This window comes from Chelon labrosus (genome assembly GCF_963514085.1).
Source record: "Chelon labrosus genome assembly, chromosome: 22".
NCBI lineage: Eukaryota > Metazoa > Chordata > Actinopteri > Mugiliformes > Mugilidae > Chelon > Chelon labrosus.
This window is the reverse complement of record NC_140355.1, coordinates 21,378,692-21,395,742: the sequence shown is the minus strand read 5'-3', so window position 1 is coordinate 21,395,742 and position 17,051 is coordinate 21,378,692. Positions and strand designations below refer to the sequence as shown.

The window sequence follows — 17,051 nt, the reverse complement described above, 5'->3', positions numbered from 1 at the left end:
TCTCTGGATTTCTACGTGACTATTTGCGGCCATTTCACTTGTTTCAAACGGTTTGTTTTTGTGTTTCGTTGTAGTTGCTGGACCAGTTTTAATAGTTATCTTGTAACTGTCATCTGCAACATTTTCTTGTGTCTCTTTATTGTTGTTGTGTGTCTTCTAGTGGACGTTTTGCCTCTTTGTGTCATTGCTTTTCTTACTTAATCCTCTTCGCTCCCGGTGGAACATAAAGCTGCAACTTGTGGTTCCTAGAATTTCAAAAAGTAGAACGCGAGGCAGAGCCTTCAGCTATCAGGCTCCTCTCCTGTGGAACCAGCTCCCAGTTTGGGTTCAGGAGGCAGACACTCTCTCTATTTTTAAGGTCAGGCTTAAGACTTTCCCTTTTTGATCAGGCTTATAGTTAGAGCTGGACTGAACCATCCCTTAGTTCTGCTGCTATAGGCCTAGGCTGCTGGGGGACGATGCACCAAACACATGTCCTCCTTCTTTCTTCTCTCTCCTCTCTCGCATCCTCCACTTTCTTTTCTCTGGCACAGAGCTCTTGCCCTCTAATTTCCTATCTGCTACTAGTCATGCAGTTCTGTGCATCTGTAATTACTGTATAGAATGTTTACTGCTGGGGGTTTCAGGCCGGGTTTTTGTAAAGCTAACTATCTGCTTCTATCTCCTATCCTATGCAGAATGCTGTGCTTCGCCCCACGATAGGTTCAGTTCTCCACCAGGTGGTTTTTGCCCTCCCTTGTTCCCTATTTCCAGGTGGGGTTACTTTGGGAAAGCAGTCTTTGTCCTTACTTGGGGACATGTCCGAGCCATCTCAGCCGTCTTGTGCCACATTGCGACAGTTTGTCTTTTGGTACAGGTCTTCATTAGAGATCTTTTCTGGCCAAAAGATGCGACATGTCTTCCTGAGACAACCACTGTGGAGTGTGTTGATCTCTCTCATGTCGCTCTCAAGCACTTTGTCTGTTTGAATAGTTGTCTCGTTTTATTGTGTTCACTTTACATCCGTTTCTGGTCATTCTGTGACTTACTTAACTCTTAATCTGACTGGTTGTCTCTTTGTGGTCATTAACACATCTCAGTTGTTTTAGTCATACTTTCAAACTCTTTACGGCCGTCTTGTGTTACTGGATTCATTCTAAATCAGTTTCTGGTCATGTTGTGACTTTCTGAAGAAGTTTTGAATCTTTGTTTGGGTTTTATTTGAGTCTGTATTTGTCAGTTTTTAGTTGCAGTTGACTTTTCTACAGTCTCTTCATACAGAGGCGTCTCTCCCAACGCAGATATTCTGTAAAATACTGCGATAAATAAAGAACCCGCGGAACGTCGTCCTCTCAAAAAACTATTTTAATCAAAACAAAGTGTTGATTCATTAACAAGTTTATAAAACAGTGATTTTTAGTTACATAAATAAATCGATCAGTGTATCAAATCTTAGTTTCAACTTCATGAGCATGTTGACATGGTTGTACAATCATTTTACCTAAACGTAATAAATAAAAATAAAAAATAAAGGAGCCACTAGCAGACCTCTAAGACGACACTGAAAACAAAAAAAACAAAAAACAAAAAAACAGATGAGCTTTTGAAGCACAGGACGAGGCTGTAACCAAAGCCAGAGTCGGCGTACGAAAAGAGTTTGGTCGTTAGAACTCCCATTTGGTTATTTTAAAGCATTAAGACAAGGCAAGAAAGAAGGCTGTTCTTGTGTGAGGAAGTCTAGAGAGAAACCAGATCGGCTGAAGAAGAGGAGCAGAAAGGAAAATTCAGAAGCACACAAAGCGTTTTAAAAAACAAAACAGTCGAGATCTAAAGTATAGAGCAACTTTCTGTCCTGCACAAAGTCGAGATGTGAGAAGAAGAAGAGGAGGAGGAGGAGGTGGAGGAGGAGGCGTGGAGTTAGTCGTGCAGCCGTTTTGTTTTTCTGCTGCAGCTCTGCCTCCACGGTCGTCTTCTACGATCCTCCAGACACTTCTGTGCTGAGGAGAAAACACACTTTGCATGTCCACTTCCTGTTCTGCAGTTCATTTCATGTCTGCAGCGAGTTTGAACCGGGGCCCCTGAAGCCATGCGAGGCCAAACGTTTTGAAGTCCTTCTGATATGTTTTCTTCTTTTTTTTATTTTCTCCCTTGTTTGTTTCAAAAACCCAAAAGTACTGCAGCTTCAAGTATTGTGCCTTACATAGAATATTCTGTCATAAATTAGTTAACATATACATTTTTTTTTCAATATTCAGACATATACTTTCATATATACAGGACAATAAAATGCTTTTGTTCTCTTTTTTTTCTGTTTTTTTTTTTGTCTCTTTTTGTCTTTTACAGAAATCCCTGAGAATGTGTGTTGACGGTTTGCGAAGTTCCCACAAGAGCGAGCGCCGTTATTCGTAAAACAAGCATACTGAACGTTTTCAGAAGACACTGCAGAGCCAGAACAACCAGGCTGAAGATGGCAGTGAGATGGATCCCGAGCAGATGGTGGAGGAGGAAGAGGAGGAGGAGGCCTGGAGGGGTGGAGGAGGAGGAGGAGGAGGAGAGTAAAGCTGGATCCTTTTAAAAAGAGGTACTCGTCACTTCAGCTGGAGTTGCTCCATTTGGTTTAAAGCCGTTTGTCTTCTCTTTGAGGCTGTGAGCTGAGGGAAGTAGGAGGAGTGCAAGGTAGACGGTTTTGCCACCGGACAATTCAGGATACACTCGGTGTAAAACACTCTCACTTTCTTTCTCGTTCATGTAAAGGGAAACGCGTTGGACTTTGAAGGACTGAACGTTTCCACGCGTCGTTACCGGGGACCAGATGTTTGAACCGTGAACAAACCGTACACAGAAATACTTTATACCAGGCGTACGCACAGATGAGGCTGAAACAACCGGGACATTGAGAGATTTAAGCCAAAGTTAATCATTCTAACGATCACTTGATCACTTAGAACCAGCGTGAGAAAGGTGGATGATCATTGTGGAGGATGTAGTTTGTGGTGCAGTTAAACTGGATTGACTTTGGGGAGATGAGACATATTTTGGAACAAGCTACAAAACCACAGCCTCCACAATGAAAACACAGCTGAATCAACTAATGCTGAATAAAATAACCTTCACAAAGCTTAGATTTAGAGCAGGACTGTTATGGTAGAATGTTTTCACTGGTGTACCTAATGAACTGGCCAGTGGGTTGACTTAGGCTTGACTTAATCACTTTTAACTATTCGCCCTTTAAAGATATTTTGCTGTCAGCTCCAGCTTTTGAAGAATAATCAGTTCCCAAGACTTCAGACCAAACTTTCCAACATAAAAACATAATTGTATGTGTGGAAGTTGGTCAGGTTTCCAGGTTAGATCTTTGCCAGTTGTTTAGTTTATAAAACATCAGAAAATGGCAAAAATCTTTTGCGTTGTCTCGATAAAGAGCCAAAAAAACTAATTATTAAGACACAAAATGCCTAATTTTCACCTTTGAGAAGCAAAACGTAGTGATTTTTTAGACGTTTCTTTTCCGAAAATTGCGTCGCAGCTAATTTCACGGATCATTACCGGCGTAAAGTTTCAATTAAAGATGCATTTACTTAATTTTATCAATTAAATTGAAGCTTTACAGCTAAATGCGATGAAATAATGGTGCTGTTTATAATTATAGAAAGAAAGAAAGATAATCTGCGACTGTTTTAACAATCAGTCATCAGGGTTTGGACTGTTGATTGGAAAAATAATGCTCTGCGATCTTTTTGGAATTTTCCGATGTTTCTGAAGTGACTAGTTTGGCTTTGATTTGACGTGAAGCTTGTTCCTAAACTCTCTTGACTTTACAACACTGTCAACGGCCAACGCAACAATCACGTGTCCAGCCACGGCGCAGCCATTAGCATTAGCGACTAGAGCTAGCATCAGAGTTCTTGACGTGTAATGAGGCTCGTGCAGGCGGATGCACGTCTACAACGACCCATGCGATGCACCGCTTCACAGATTTGGCAAACACTTGACTTTAGTCTTGGTCTTCACACGGTTCGAAGCATCTGGCCCCGGTGTCGCTAAGAACCTTTTCCCTAAAAACATGTTTCATACTTGTTCCTATTACTCTGGGCTGTCCAACACTTGACTCTGTCTGTTTCACAACACAGTCTTAATTATTATTTGCCTTCAGGAAAAAAAAACAAAAAACTGTGTTCATCCTCAAGTCACACCCATTAGTCCCAAATCACAGGAATAAGATTCACATGATGGATGTTCACTTCAAGTTAGAAAGAATAAAAACAAGGAGACTCAAGTAAATGAAATAAAATAAATGGCTATTTGGTCATTTGATCAACCAAACCGTTCTCTAACGAGCATCATGAGCTTCTTCTTGCCCTTGTATATCTGTTTCAGGTTGTCTATGAACTGTGTGAACTGGATGTGTCCGTCCTGCGCCATGAGGAACGTCTCTCTGGCTTTACTGAGGAACTCGATGAACTCGCTGTAGTGGCGCGGGCTGATGTGCGTCAGCCGCGAGTGCGTGGTGTTGATGTAGGCGCCGATGGTGGCGTCCAGCAGCTGCCTGAGCGGAGCCTTGTCCAGAGACATCAGCTTCCCAGAGTTCCTGCGGCTGTGCAGCGCCACCATGCCCGGCGTCGTCAACGTGCACCGCCGCAAAATGTCCGACAAGACGGTGGCGCACTTGACGCTCTTCACCACCAGGGGGATGACGGCCGCCAGCTCGTTCTTCCCCAAAGAGTGGCTGAGAGCGCACGCCCAGAGCACGTCGTTGATGGCCGGGTGAGTGTCCTGGTTGTAGCTGAGGTTCAGGTGGGTCATGGCTAACGTCGCTAGTTTGTACGCCCTCATAGGGTAACCTCGGTGCTCCATGTAGCGTGCTATCGTAAACAGCTGAGTGTAGTTCATTCCCGTGGCGGCCGCGTCCAGTACAATCTGGTAGGCCGTCTCGAAGGCAATGTGGTCCTTCTCGCAGAGCGTCAGGGCCGACAGGGCACAGTTCTGGGGGTCCTTCATGGCACACTGCAGGGCCAGGGTGCGGGCGGAGTTGGCCAGGTTTTCCTGCTGGTGGCAGTCCAGGTGCAGGCGGACGATGGTGCTGTTGGACATGACGGTGCTGGCCACGACGCTGGTCGCCTCGGTCGGGGTGAAGAGGGTGAACCAGGTCTGCATGATGCTGTCCAGAGCAAATACACCTGCACGGAGAAGAAAGTATGAGTTAGTTTAGAAAAGATGGAGAAGATGTCGACTAGTCAGATGGTCAGGTAGGTCTCCCTTGTGGTGACTCATCAGAGAATGGACATGTTAGTGGTGGGCCTTTGAGGGGAGGGGCCTCTGTGGATCATCCCAAAGATACTTGATCAGTTCAGGATCTAGTGAATTTGGAGGCCAGGTCAACACCTTGAGCTGTTCTTCATGTTTTTTTGAGTTGTTCCTAAAGTGTTTTTGTGTTTGTTAGGCTGCTGCCATCAAGGAGTGTCATTGCTATGGGGTGGGGGTGGGGGTGGCTGGTCTGGTCTAGGTGGGTGCTACATGTCTAAGTAACATCCACACCAATGAATGCAGGTCGTAGACGCCTCCTAAAAGACAGGTGAGGGGCCCAGTGGGTCGTTGCAGCAAACTAGCAGCAGTTCAAGTGTGTGGAAATACTAAACTAATTTTTAAATACAACAACTTGCCTCCATTTGGTCCCGTTCTCCCTAAATAAGTCGTCTTCTTTGGTGAAACAACATAGCTGCCACCAAATATGGATTAATCTGTGAGTGAAAATAGTTCCCTACAAACGCACCACTTCCTCCTTGTTAAATGAAATGAGCCGTTTTAGTAAATTATTGAAACTAAAGTCTCCAGTCTCTATCAGCTTTAGCACCAGATTATTTGACCCAACTTTGAGCACAAGCGTCGTTAATCACGGTCCCAACAACGGCTTTTTGACCTCCTAATTGGATTTTCTGCTTCTAATTCTCTGGCATTATATGATATGCGTCGGCGACCGGCCTCTCCTCAATGCCTCCATTCAAAGCTTTGCTCCCAGACACAGGGACTCCTTGTCGCTCCCCTACATTCGGCAGAAATCATCTGGGAGGAGGGTTTTCCTCTGCACAGCTCCCTCCCTGTGGATTCAGCTTCCTGTCCACTTCAGGGAAATCAGCCACTGGGCTTCAGCGCTCAAGTCCAAACACAAGGCCCACTTAATCAGCCAACAGCCCACAATCTCCCATAATTACTGCCCTGCCAGTCATTCCTTTCCCTGTTTGCAGAGAGCTCTCCAAAAAAAAAAAACACACTTGATGTCTCGGGAAGCCTGACCTGCTGTTTCTTGAAAGTCTCTCACATCTCTAAGCATGCACGGGCAAGAACATCTTTAGTTATTTGTAACGGACCGACTGCCGCTCCCTTCCCCCAGCTGTAACCGGGCACAGTCGAAGCTTTTCTCCACATGTTGAGGCTGCAGGACAACAAATATAACGGACAACAGCTGGACGCAGACATGCTGCCAATACTGTGGTGGTACTGAATGACAAGTAGCACCTGTCAGATATTAAATATGGTCAGAAAAAACGTTGAATGACGAACGTTTTGTTTGCTTTTAAAGACGAGATAAAATTCCCAACGGAGGGCCGAACATCAGACACTAGATCTGGATGCTGGAGCTGGTATAAATGATCATTCTGGACTAATCTGACAACCGTCACCTTGAAAGAAGAAGCTGTTTTTGTGTGCTAGGGATGTCCTGATGAATCTGATCTTAAATGTCCTAAAGTCCTTCCTTGTCTTCTCCTAGAGTCGGCTGGATTCAGTGTGGAGAGGGTAGCTGGTACCTTGTGTTCTCTACTCCAGAAATGTTCTGGTCATCCAACGCTGCCATAAACTCCCTAACCCTCTCTGGAAGATGTTTCTCCTTGACGCTGTCTCCAGGAAACTTTTCTCTTCTTTTAAACGTTCAGTGTTTGTTGTTGTTGTTGTTTGGGTGCAGCCTTTGACTGAGTGGACTCCATGGATTCTGTTTAGATGATCAACTACTACCACCTCAACTCAAACTCCTGTTTAGTGACAGGATGTTGCTTCTTCTTCTTTGATTTTTGGCAGCTTTGATGCTAGCCAACCGCCATTAAAACAGAAGGAGAAGGTTTGACGCCAATTTTAAAAATACCTGGATTTACCCCAATAAAGATCAGGACGTTCCTATGTACTGCTGTTCTGTGGTTCTTGTACCAGTGCTCTGTGATTGGACAAAATGTTCGGTTTGATCTAAGCCAGGTGTAAAGTCACTGTACGCGCCACGTGGACATCAAGTTCAAACTCACCGACTTCAGTAGCACAGGTGACGAGCCAGCGCACCATCTCCCTCCTCCTCCAGTTCAACGTAGACAGGGTCATTCTCATCACCTGTGAGACGCACAAGATTAGCCACGCCCCAAAACATACAACCTGTATTTATTTATTTATTTATTTATGTTTGTTAAAGTGTGTTGTACCTGAAGGCCCAGCTCCAGGGAGACTTTGAGCAGCGTGAGGTCGGGCAGGCTGTCCATGAGCGTGGCGATTTTGAAGGCATCCTGGGCCAGTTTGAAGATGTGGGACGAGGAGTGGATGTTCTTCTGGATGGACTCTAACACTGTTTCCAGCTTACGGGCATCACCTGGTAACGTACACAACTTTTTATAAATCCACGTCGGAAGAAACGTTTTGAATCTGGTGGCCTCGTTAATGTCGAGGTTAGAGTTGGTACCTTTAGCAGCAGTGAGCATGGTGGAGGCCAGTTCACACTGTTGGGTCTCTATGTGGCTCAGAGTGAACCAGCGAGGGTAGCGGTTGGGCACCACCGATACTATGTGGTGAGGCCGAGACAGGTCGCCGGAGGGGGCCGTGGACTCCAGGACCGGCAGCCTGATCACAGAGGAAGACAAAATTAGATCTTTATTAGACAGAAACAGGAAGCAGGAATGTTTCACGGAGGCAAAGGAAGTTATCTGACAGTAATGTTCCCGTTTTAGCATCAATCAATAGCTTTGTCTGAACACCTGAGCTCAGGTGGATGTTTGCCTCAGGCTGTTCAGGAAAGAAAAGACTTAAAAATAATTCCCTTTCACCCAAAACCTGTTACATCCACACACACAGTCGCTGTAGTTTAATAATCCTGGAAAATGAATATCAAGATTTTCATGCCATTAAATGAAAAATAAAATCACAGAGGCTTAATTTGCGCGAGAGGAAATAAAATAAAGTTTCCCGCGGTGGTCAGGGAGAAACAGCTCGGAATTTATTATTCACACATTTTTATAAAACTCCGTTCTCAGCACTGTTAAATTATTCAGTGAAACTCCGGCGAAAAGAGGTTTTGTCATTAAATGGTGTCCCAGATAGCTCCTAAATCTGCCTCTTTTCCCTCCACCGTCTCTGCTTCCAGCACAAACCAGGGGAGGCCAGCTACAGAGTCTGTTCATCAGGCGGTTTCGTGCCCAACTGGGAGGTTTTCAGTCTTATTTCGCGGGTAAAAATAAAGTTGGGCTTGTTTGCACGGGCTCTAGTTTCAAATTTTTAAAGATGGCGGCGCCCGAAGCCTTAGATCTTTGGCTTCACTTTGGTCAACGGGAGGACGTGGAGATGCATCGTCCATCTTTATCAACAGTTCGTAGTTAAGAAACATTTTCCAAAGTTTGCTCTGGATGTTTTCAGTCTCATCTGATCGGCGTCGACTCACCTCATGGCCCTCAGTGCAATTCTGTACGCCAGTTCGGCGTCGTGAGGTAGCAGGGAGGTGAAGAGATACTTGGCAAAGGTGTGCATGGGGACGCTCTCTCTGTAGAGTATTTCCCCCAGACCGCTGTAAGGACCAGCTGAAAGAGACAAAAGACACAACACAGACAGTTCAGTTTAAAGTTCAACTGATACTTCATATATGACTGGACGGTAAACCCTTAGATTAAACCGGGCTGATCAGAATGAGTCAGCAGTGAATCAGAATCACAATGTTAGTCAAGCGGCGACGTCTCGCTTTAAACGACTTCTGAGAAAATCCTGAAACGACGTGTGAACTTTCGCACAGTGAGAAGACACATTACAAGAATCAGAAACTTCGAGGAAACGCCTTTAAAGCCAGAGTCACAAGTTATATTTGTCTGAGCAGTGGTTTTTCTGGGTAGTCTTGACAAGTACAGCTACGCGACGTGCTTTGTTAATTAGCGCTTATTAAAAACACAAAGAAATGTGAACCTGCGTGTGGACATCGAGAGTCATATCTTTAAAAACACAAAATGCTCAATAATTTCCTAAAACAGATAGTAGCACTGGTTTTGGGCAACATGACTCAAAATGTGAGTTTCTTAGAGACTATTTTTAACTGTGGATTAGTTGGTGTAGGACGTTGCATTTGGGATTAGATTAAAAATAAACGTTATAATGGCAATGTATGAAGTAGGCTAGCTAGCATAAGAGTCCACTAGTGGCAAAGCCATCATAGTAAGTTGGAGGCTAGCAGCTTAACTAAACGAGCATTGTAAAGTAGAAGCTATTTTGGCTAGCTCGCTAATGATTCTAAAGGAATGTTAGATTTGACTGGAATTTCTGTTTTTGCATTCGACTCCAATCAGATAAAGTGAGCTGGCTAGCATTAATTAGCTGTGTCTTTCATGAGTCCATTAGTGGACTCTGAAGCTTTAGAGTTTAGTACTAGCTAGCTAGCTACTGGCTTCCAACTTCCTAGCTTTGGAAAGTCAAAGCTATTCTGGTGCTAGCTAGCTTGCTAATGATTCTGGACAAAGGTTAGACATTTGTTTGTCTTCCATTCAACAAATGAAGCAGGTGCTAGCTAGCATTAGTTTTCTCTTTCTCATGCTCGTAGTCTTCAGTGTTAGGTTGGAAGCAAGCAGCTTAACTAAACTAGCTGTGGAAAGTCAACGCTACTTTGGGTAGCTTGCTAATGATTCCAACATCTGCCGTCATTAGCAGCTCTCAATCACTCTGTGTTGAATGAAATGAGCTAGCTAGCTAGCATTAGCTGTCTTTGTATTGCATTATAGTCCAATCAAATTAAGGAGGCTAGTTAGCATTAGCTGTATCTTGCATGAGTCTATGAGAAGCAAAGACACGCTATTAAGGTTGTATTTTAGAGTAAAGTTGGAATCTATCTTTAAGTCAAAGCTACTTTGGCTAGCGCGCTAATGATTCAAAACAAATGTTAGATTTGAATGGAATCTCTGTGTAGTGTTTGTCTTAGAGTAGCTAGCATTAGCTGTCTTTCAAAGCTAGCCACTTAACAAGTTTTCCAAACAGATTGTGAAAACCACAAGAGGGCGCTGCTCACGGACACAGTAAACCCTGTGGTTCAAATAAAAGCCATCAGAGGAGGAGTCAGCACTGGTCGTACTCACCCTCGAGCAGGAATACAGCTTGCTTCCGGAAGATCTTCACCAACGTGTCGTCTAAATCGACTTCTTGAAGTTTGGCCAGCAGCTGCTCTTCGTTGCGACACACTTTCTCTTGGGCGTAGAGGCCGTCGGGCATCACCCTCTGCTGCCCTAAACCAATCAGAGCCGTCTCAACAGCCAGCGACACAAACGACTCGCCCTCCTCCAGGAAATGCTGCGCGGGGAAAACAGGAAGCTCCGCCCTCCGGCCTGGACCCAGAGATCCTGAACGTGGGGGAGAGATGAGGAGAATGTTTAGGCCGTGGACTGAGCAGAGCATCGACAAATCTATTGATCTGTTTGTTAATTCTGGTGTTCCCCTTTCCCCAGTGTGTATTCTCCTGAGGATGGTAATCATGTGTCTTATTGGTTTAATGATGTCCTGGCAGACCTCGCTGCCCGTCCCAGGAGGGTTAACGGTCCCAGATGATCTCACACACACAGATATATATAAATAGCCACGTCTTAATTGAAACATCTTGTCTAGGCAGTGGTTCCAACACTTATATTCAGACTTTCTGCTGTGTTGTAGATTCAGTTTAATCAAATCTAAACTCAAAAACCAATAAAAGATAGAAAAAAGGCAGCATTGAGTGCAGAGACTTGGCGATGGTTCATGTTTTGGCATCACAACGAATCAAAACAACACTTCAGGACAAAGCAAAAACTAAAGGTTCTCAGTCATCTAGGTCATGGTATATCCAAAAAACAAAGCTGAAACAAGGACAAATGGACTTTTAGGCTTTCTTGAAGACGTTTCATCCAGGTCTTCAGTTCTTAATGATTGGTGGGGAGTTGAGTCCACCGGATACCATCTAGTCATGTACGTTTTAGGTGGACAACACCCACAGATGTTCCTATTTGAACCTCCTCCTCTTTTGGAACTGAAGACTGGGATGAAATATCTTCAAGGAACTCCTGCGCCAGACACTAGAGACCAACTGTCAGCTGCAAAGAGATGGTTTCAGTTTTTGACTTGTCCTGAAGCCACCCCCAGTGTTGTACTGGCAGTTTGCTTTAGCTTGTTGCGATGCCTGGGCGCTCTGGAGGCTTAAAGCGTGATCCAAAAATGTGATCTCTAATGGATTGTGTGTTTTATCACAGGACCTGTGTAATTTTTACATTTTTTTTGCTTATTTTGACATAAAAAGGTCAGAAAATGTCCCGAGAGTAAGTGAAGATGGAAAGTCTGATGCTTCCATCCAATCTGATCAAACCTGAGAGGATGCAGGTGTGAGAAGTAGACTGATAAAACAAATATACGTCAAATTTAGAACTGAATTCTGGACGTAAAGAACCCCGGATCTACCTCCCGTTACCAGACTGACTGACTGAGAGCTGATGTGACGTCCTCCGTGGCTACCGTATGTTGAGATTCGTCCGCCCGAGCTCCCTGCATAATTAATGCTTTTTAATTGGAGTGTTTTTCCTGCTGCATTTCTTATTCATGAGCCGTTATCGGAGGATGACTGGAGGCCAATCAGCACGTCTGTGTCATCTCTGCTGATTGCGACCCGAGGGCCCGGAGCTCTGACGGGAGGGACGCTAAAATCGCTGCAGCGTGAATGTTTGGAGACTCGTTCGGGAAAATTAGTTTGAAAATGTGTCTCTGCAGCCGAGGAAAGAAACCACCAATGATTAATCACTACAGTGTTTGCTTCTGCTTCCACTAGTAGTTAGTTGACAGATACAGTTTCTAGCGTATACTACTATATTATTAGTAGTTCTACCAAAGCCCCACATATTAAAAACTGTTTGCGTCCTAATGCAGGTGGCTTTAGGTTGGGCATGTCTGTTTTTGCTCGTAGAGCTGGGTATTACTACTCAAATCCTTTCAATCCTTTCCACAGGCTCCTGATCTGATTCAATATCAATTCATTTAGAGATATTTCAGTTTTGGAAACAATATCACTTGGTTATAAATTAGATTTTCACAAAACTAATGAGGTATTTCCATAATATTTCATTTTATTCTAGTTGGCAAAAAAAAAAACACAGACTGTATGTAAAGATGGATGATGCATCTCTATGAAGCCAAAAAGCTAAGGATACGGGCATTTTTACGTACGTCTGTGTTTGGTGTCACTACTGATTCCCGATTTATTTCGATATCGATTCTTTTAGAGATATTTCAGTTTGGAAACACGCTTTTTTTCTTAAAACTGGAAAAGGAAAAGGTCTTTTTCCTTTTGCGCCGCTCTTCTCTGTCGTCATACTTTTTAAATCCAATCATCGTTCAGTCCCAACAATACCCTCAGAGTTAGAAATTTGCAATCTTGCATGACACGTGAGGGAGATCAATCAAGACGAAGCAGTAAATGACGTGTTATCTAAAAAAAAATCCAAGAATTTCATGAATCCTAATCTGATCTTTTAAAGGAAGATTGATTTAAATCTGATTTGTTTGTTGTGTTTTTTTAACCCTGTCCTATCCACAGTGTTGCTTCTACATATATTCCTGTTTTCCCAAACTACGGGCCGGGCCAAATCACAAAAAAAAATCAAAAAAAGATTAAAGCCAGTAAAAGTAATGTTGCTTAAGATAAAGGATTTCACACCTCAGGTTTATGTTTTGATCCACTGGAGGAGCCCAACCCTTAGATTGGGAACTCCTACCTCGACTAAACTACCTAAATGCATTCAAATAGACTGAGCAGCCGTTATCAGTCACTCTTTTATTTTACCTTAACTCAAAGGTGTTTCTATCCAGGTGTGTTTTTTTTTAGCTTTACCTGAGAAGTCGAGCAGAGCGCCGTCCTCGCTGCCCCGCCCCGTCTCCATCAGGGTGCTGAACAGAGTGCCGATGGGGTCCAGGGGGTGTCCCACCCAGCCCTCCAGGTTGGTGACCGACGTTACTCCTCGGTGGAGAAGCTCTGCAGCGACACGAACAAACGCCGTTAATGAACTGTGGCGTCACGCTGAGAACAAACATTAACCGACTCTTATGGGAACTTTTTTTTTTTTTATATGATAGATTGAGCATCAAAGTTGTGTCCCGGCTTTAACTGGGTTTTAAATGTGTTTTATTGCAAATTATTACTTTGTAATGTTGATTTGAAAAGTGCTAAAGACTTAAAGTTATTTTTATATATTTATACCGGACCAGACCAGTATGTAAAATAGATGCAGTTATCAGTAATTCTTTCTTGCATGATAAACACTTAAATCTGATCCGATACGAACGTTTTTACACCTTCTAGTCTTAAACCCTGGATTCAGAAAAGGAAGAACTGAAGAAGAAAGATCGAGGAGGAATCTATCTTCCACTGATGTTTTGTGAAACCTGACGGATGTACTGACCTTTCTTGTGAGCCCTGAAGAGCTCCAGCTGTTTCTGCTGTTGCCTCCTCAGCGTGTTGACGATGGCGATGGCCAGCCTCAGCGCCTCCTTGGGGTAACCGTGCGATCGCAGGGCGTCCACTCGGGCGCACGCCGTGGGGACGTGCTCTGCGGGAGATGAAAACACAAAGACACGTTTCATTTCCTCCGTCCGTCTCATTAATCTGCCTTCCCTCCAACCACCAGTCTAACCACGCTCCCTCTCTCACCGTGCCACAGCGGCCACCCCCGGGCGTCGAACAGGGAGCTGTCGAGGTGGTCGTGGTAACAGTAGTTAGTGTAGTGGTCCTCGGTGATGATGTGCTGCAGGTGGGAGTCCTGCCAGTGCAGGTCGCAGGCCTCGATGGCTCGCGTGAAGACGGTCCGGTGAGGACGAGTCAGGGAATCTGAGAGAGCGAGAAGAAGACAGGACACACAGTTTTAGATTCAGTAGGGATGTCGCAGTAGATGTCGGGCTTCAGTCGAGCCTGATATTTTGTTCATAAACTAAAACCACATCCTTGCAGTGTCAAAATGTTCTTCTTCTTCTGTTTTAATTGTGGTTGGATAGTGTCAAAGCTGCCAAAACTCAAAGAAGAAGAAGAACCAATCTACAGGAGACCAACTTTAGGACATTTAAGATCAGATCGGGACGTCCCTAGTCGACATTGAATAATCTTAGAAATAAAGTCTCCCAAAGCATTATGGGAGTAGAAATAAGAAACAAAAAGACAAAGAAATTCATCAGTATTAAGATGAAAATCGAGTCCTGGCAGAGGTGAGAAACGTCAAAGCATCAACTCGTCTTTCTCACTCGAAACGTTTTTATTATTTTATTACGGCCCGATAGAATCGCTCCTGTGTCTCTACATCTTCTCTGGTTTAGTGGAGGCAGACGTCAGAATAAAGCTGCAGGACCTCAACTGTGTTATTAGGCTCATTCTATTAGCTGCACTAAAAAAAAAAAAAAAAAAAGGTAATAAGGCTCGCAGGCACTGAGATGAGAATGGAGGGGGGGGCTTGATTAAAAGAGAGGGGGGAGGGCGCAGAAAAGACGACTTAATAGAGTTAATACAGCAGCGGAGGAGGAGGAGGCGGAGGAGACGCTGCAGGAGAGAAGAGACGTGACGGAGGAGAGGATGTGGAAAATGAAACAAAAGGGGGAAGGCCACGTTTCTGCCTCGGCCGCCGGGGCGTCAGCTCACCTGGGTTGCCAGGAGGGCCCTGGGGCAGAGCGTTGGTCAGATTGGTCAGCTCGCTGCCATGGTTACCGTCCTCCAAGGGGCAGACGTCCACGCTGTTCCACCTGCGAAGCTGTCGCAGCCAGAAGCCCTTCTGCTCGGGTTTACAGTGGGGGTTCAGCACGATGCACATCCACAGAGCTCCTGCACGCAGAAGAGAGAGAAACCACACTGAGCGCACTGGTCCCGGGAAAAATATACCAGCTCATCAAACGACAGAGATCATCAGCTCCTTAGAGTGGAACTGGAGAAATAAAAGGCTGCGTTTTCTATTTTGATTGAAATGATAATTATTTTGTTAATTAATTCTATAAAGCAGAGTCAGGTTACTGTGTGCATTTATTAAGTTTAAGGAGAAAATGCAGCAAATTCCTCACGTTTAAGAAACTACAACCAAAATTTTTCTGGTTTCTGGTGCTAAATATGACTTTAGTGTTTATCTACCAGTTTAAACCTAAATAAGAAGCAAATTTAAACAGATAAGACTCTTATTATGTTTTATTATTACTACTATATCAGAAGAAGTGACACAGGTTCGGCTCCAACCAGTGATTATGTCTGCGAGAAGTTGGAGTTGACGTCTTCAGCCATTTTGTTTTTGTTTGCAAAAATAATCACTTTAAACCAGAGATTGATGAACAGAATTGTGATTTAATGACTTTTAATTTATATTTAAGACACAAATATCTAATTTATTTGCCACCACTGGTCTCTGTATTATGAAAAATAGTTTAAAAATAACAGTTTAAACTCAAATAAAAGGCAGATTTAAACAGACATGACTTCAACTAATGATAACAGCCTGAAACATAACAAAGAAACACAAGGTTCTTTAATTGTTTTGGGTTTTTTTTCCTGATAAACTGTCTAAACACCCGCAGACATTTAGTTTAAAATGATACGAAACTAATCAGAGGATAATGTTTTTTGCTAAAATGGCAAAAATAATTTAAATCGTCGTGGCTCAATAAAGGAGTCTGGAGGGATAACAGGAGGAGTTACAGGATAAATAAAGGATGACAGATGACAAAGTGAAAGGAGGAAGAAAGGAGGTGAGGGGAGGGATAGGGAGGAGGGAAGGAGGGAGGCTGAGGAATGGGGGGAGGGGAAAAGGAGGAGAGAGGCTTTATCCTCTGTCTCTTTGTTATAGGGCTGCACCAAGGACGACACCGAGGAGGAAAAACAGACGAGAGTGACGAAACGAAGAGAAAGAACCGACAACAGCAACAGATGTAGGAGGAAAAAAAAACCTGCAGGACGTAGACAGGAAGTAGATCTGGGGTTTTTATGAAGCATTTAAATGTCAATGTTGTATGTAAATCACTGTACTGCGTATTTAATTTTTTATTTTTTTTTGTTCTTTTAGGCGCCAGCAGTTTGTACAAGAAGTGAAGCTCAAATGTGACGGGACTGGAGGCTGCCAGGCTCTTGTATTGGAGACGTAGAATCGAAGCCCCGCCTCTTGTCCAGCCCTCGCTACCAACAAGCTAGCAGCGGTAATAATGACGGCAAGTTACCTAGCAGCAACGTTTTCACCACTTACGCTCGATTTTACAAATAGTTTGCCAAGTGCATTGTCTAAAATATGTGTTCGCCATTAGCTTAGCATTTGCTAATGGAGACTAACCACAAAGTACATTTGAGGGCTCTTGGCTGTGTCAAAGTAAAATAAGCTGAAAGGATTTAAATTATTTGTTCTTTCTAATTCAAAGTCAAATTATTAGAATTAGAATGTCAGAAAAAAACTTGAAAACATGACTTGTAATCCAAAACCACAAAAGACGCCCTCATGGCTTTGATCTGCTGATGCCACCAGATTTTGTCTCGCAGGAAAAGAGAAGTCACAACCAAATGATTGTATCTCAGTTACCGTTTACTGTAGCTGCAACCAACGCCACAGCAGCCACAAAATGTTTGGTTTAATGTCCCCGAGTGCGTTTACTTACCTAGTTCATCCCACAGCTGCCTGTACTTGTCCGTCATGGCCGTTCCCTGTTGTCTCCACAGCGCCAGTCTGGGGTCGCCCATGAACTGCTCTGTGATCAGCGTTAGCATGCGAGCGCCGTTGGAGTCCCTCATCTTCAGCATCTCCCTCACCTGCAAAGACAGGCGGCATTGTGGG

General features: G+C 43.9%; 1 protein-coding gene across 2 annotated transcripts in view; it reads right to left on the bottom strand.

Annotated features, from left to right (window-relative positions):
- Positions 1–1,069: 1,069 nt before the first annotated feature.
- LOC311508011 (zinc finger SWIM domain-containing protein 6-like) overlaps positions 1,070–17,051 on the bottom strand; it is a 42,337-nt gene continuing 26,355 nt past the window's right edge. The window contains exons 4-14 of one of the 2 annotated variants that reach the window (XM_084572619.1): positions 16,876–17,026; positions 14,894–15,073; positions 13,919–14,095; positions 13,671–13,817; positions 13,103–13,243; positions 10,335–10,637; positions 8,666–8,801; positions 7,694–7,851; positions 7,440–7,603; positions 7,269–7,350; positions 1,070–5,156 (exon numbers count right to left, since the gene is read on the bottom strand). In XM_084572619.1, the coding sequence (XP_084428745.1) occupies positions 4,294–5,156; positions 7,269–7,350; positions 7,440–7,603; positions 7,694–7,851; positions 8,666–8,801; positions 10,335–10,637; positions 13,103–13,243; positions 13,671–13,817; positions 13,919–14,095; positions 14,894–15,073; positions 16,876–17,026 (2,502 nt within the window). In that variant the 3' untranslated portion in view covers positions 1,070–4,293. The remainder of the gene's footprint in view (positions 5,157–7,268; positions 7,351–7,439; positions 7,604–7,693; positions 7,852–8,665; positions 8,802–10,334; positions 10,638–13,102; positions 13,244–13,670; positions 13,818–13,918; positions 14,096–14,893; positions 15,074–16,875; positions 17,027–17,051) is intronic. The other variant, XM_084572618.1, reaches the window with a different exon arrangement.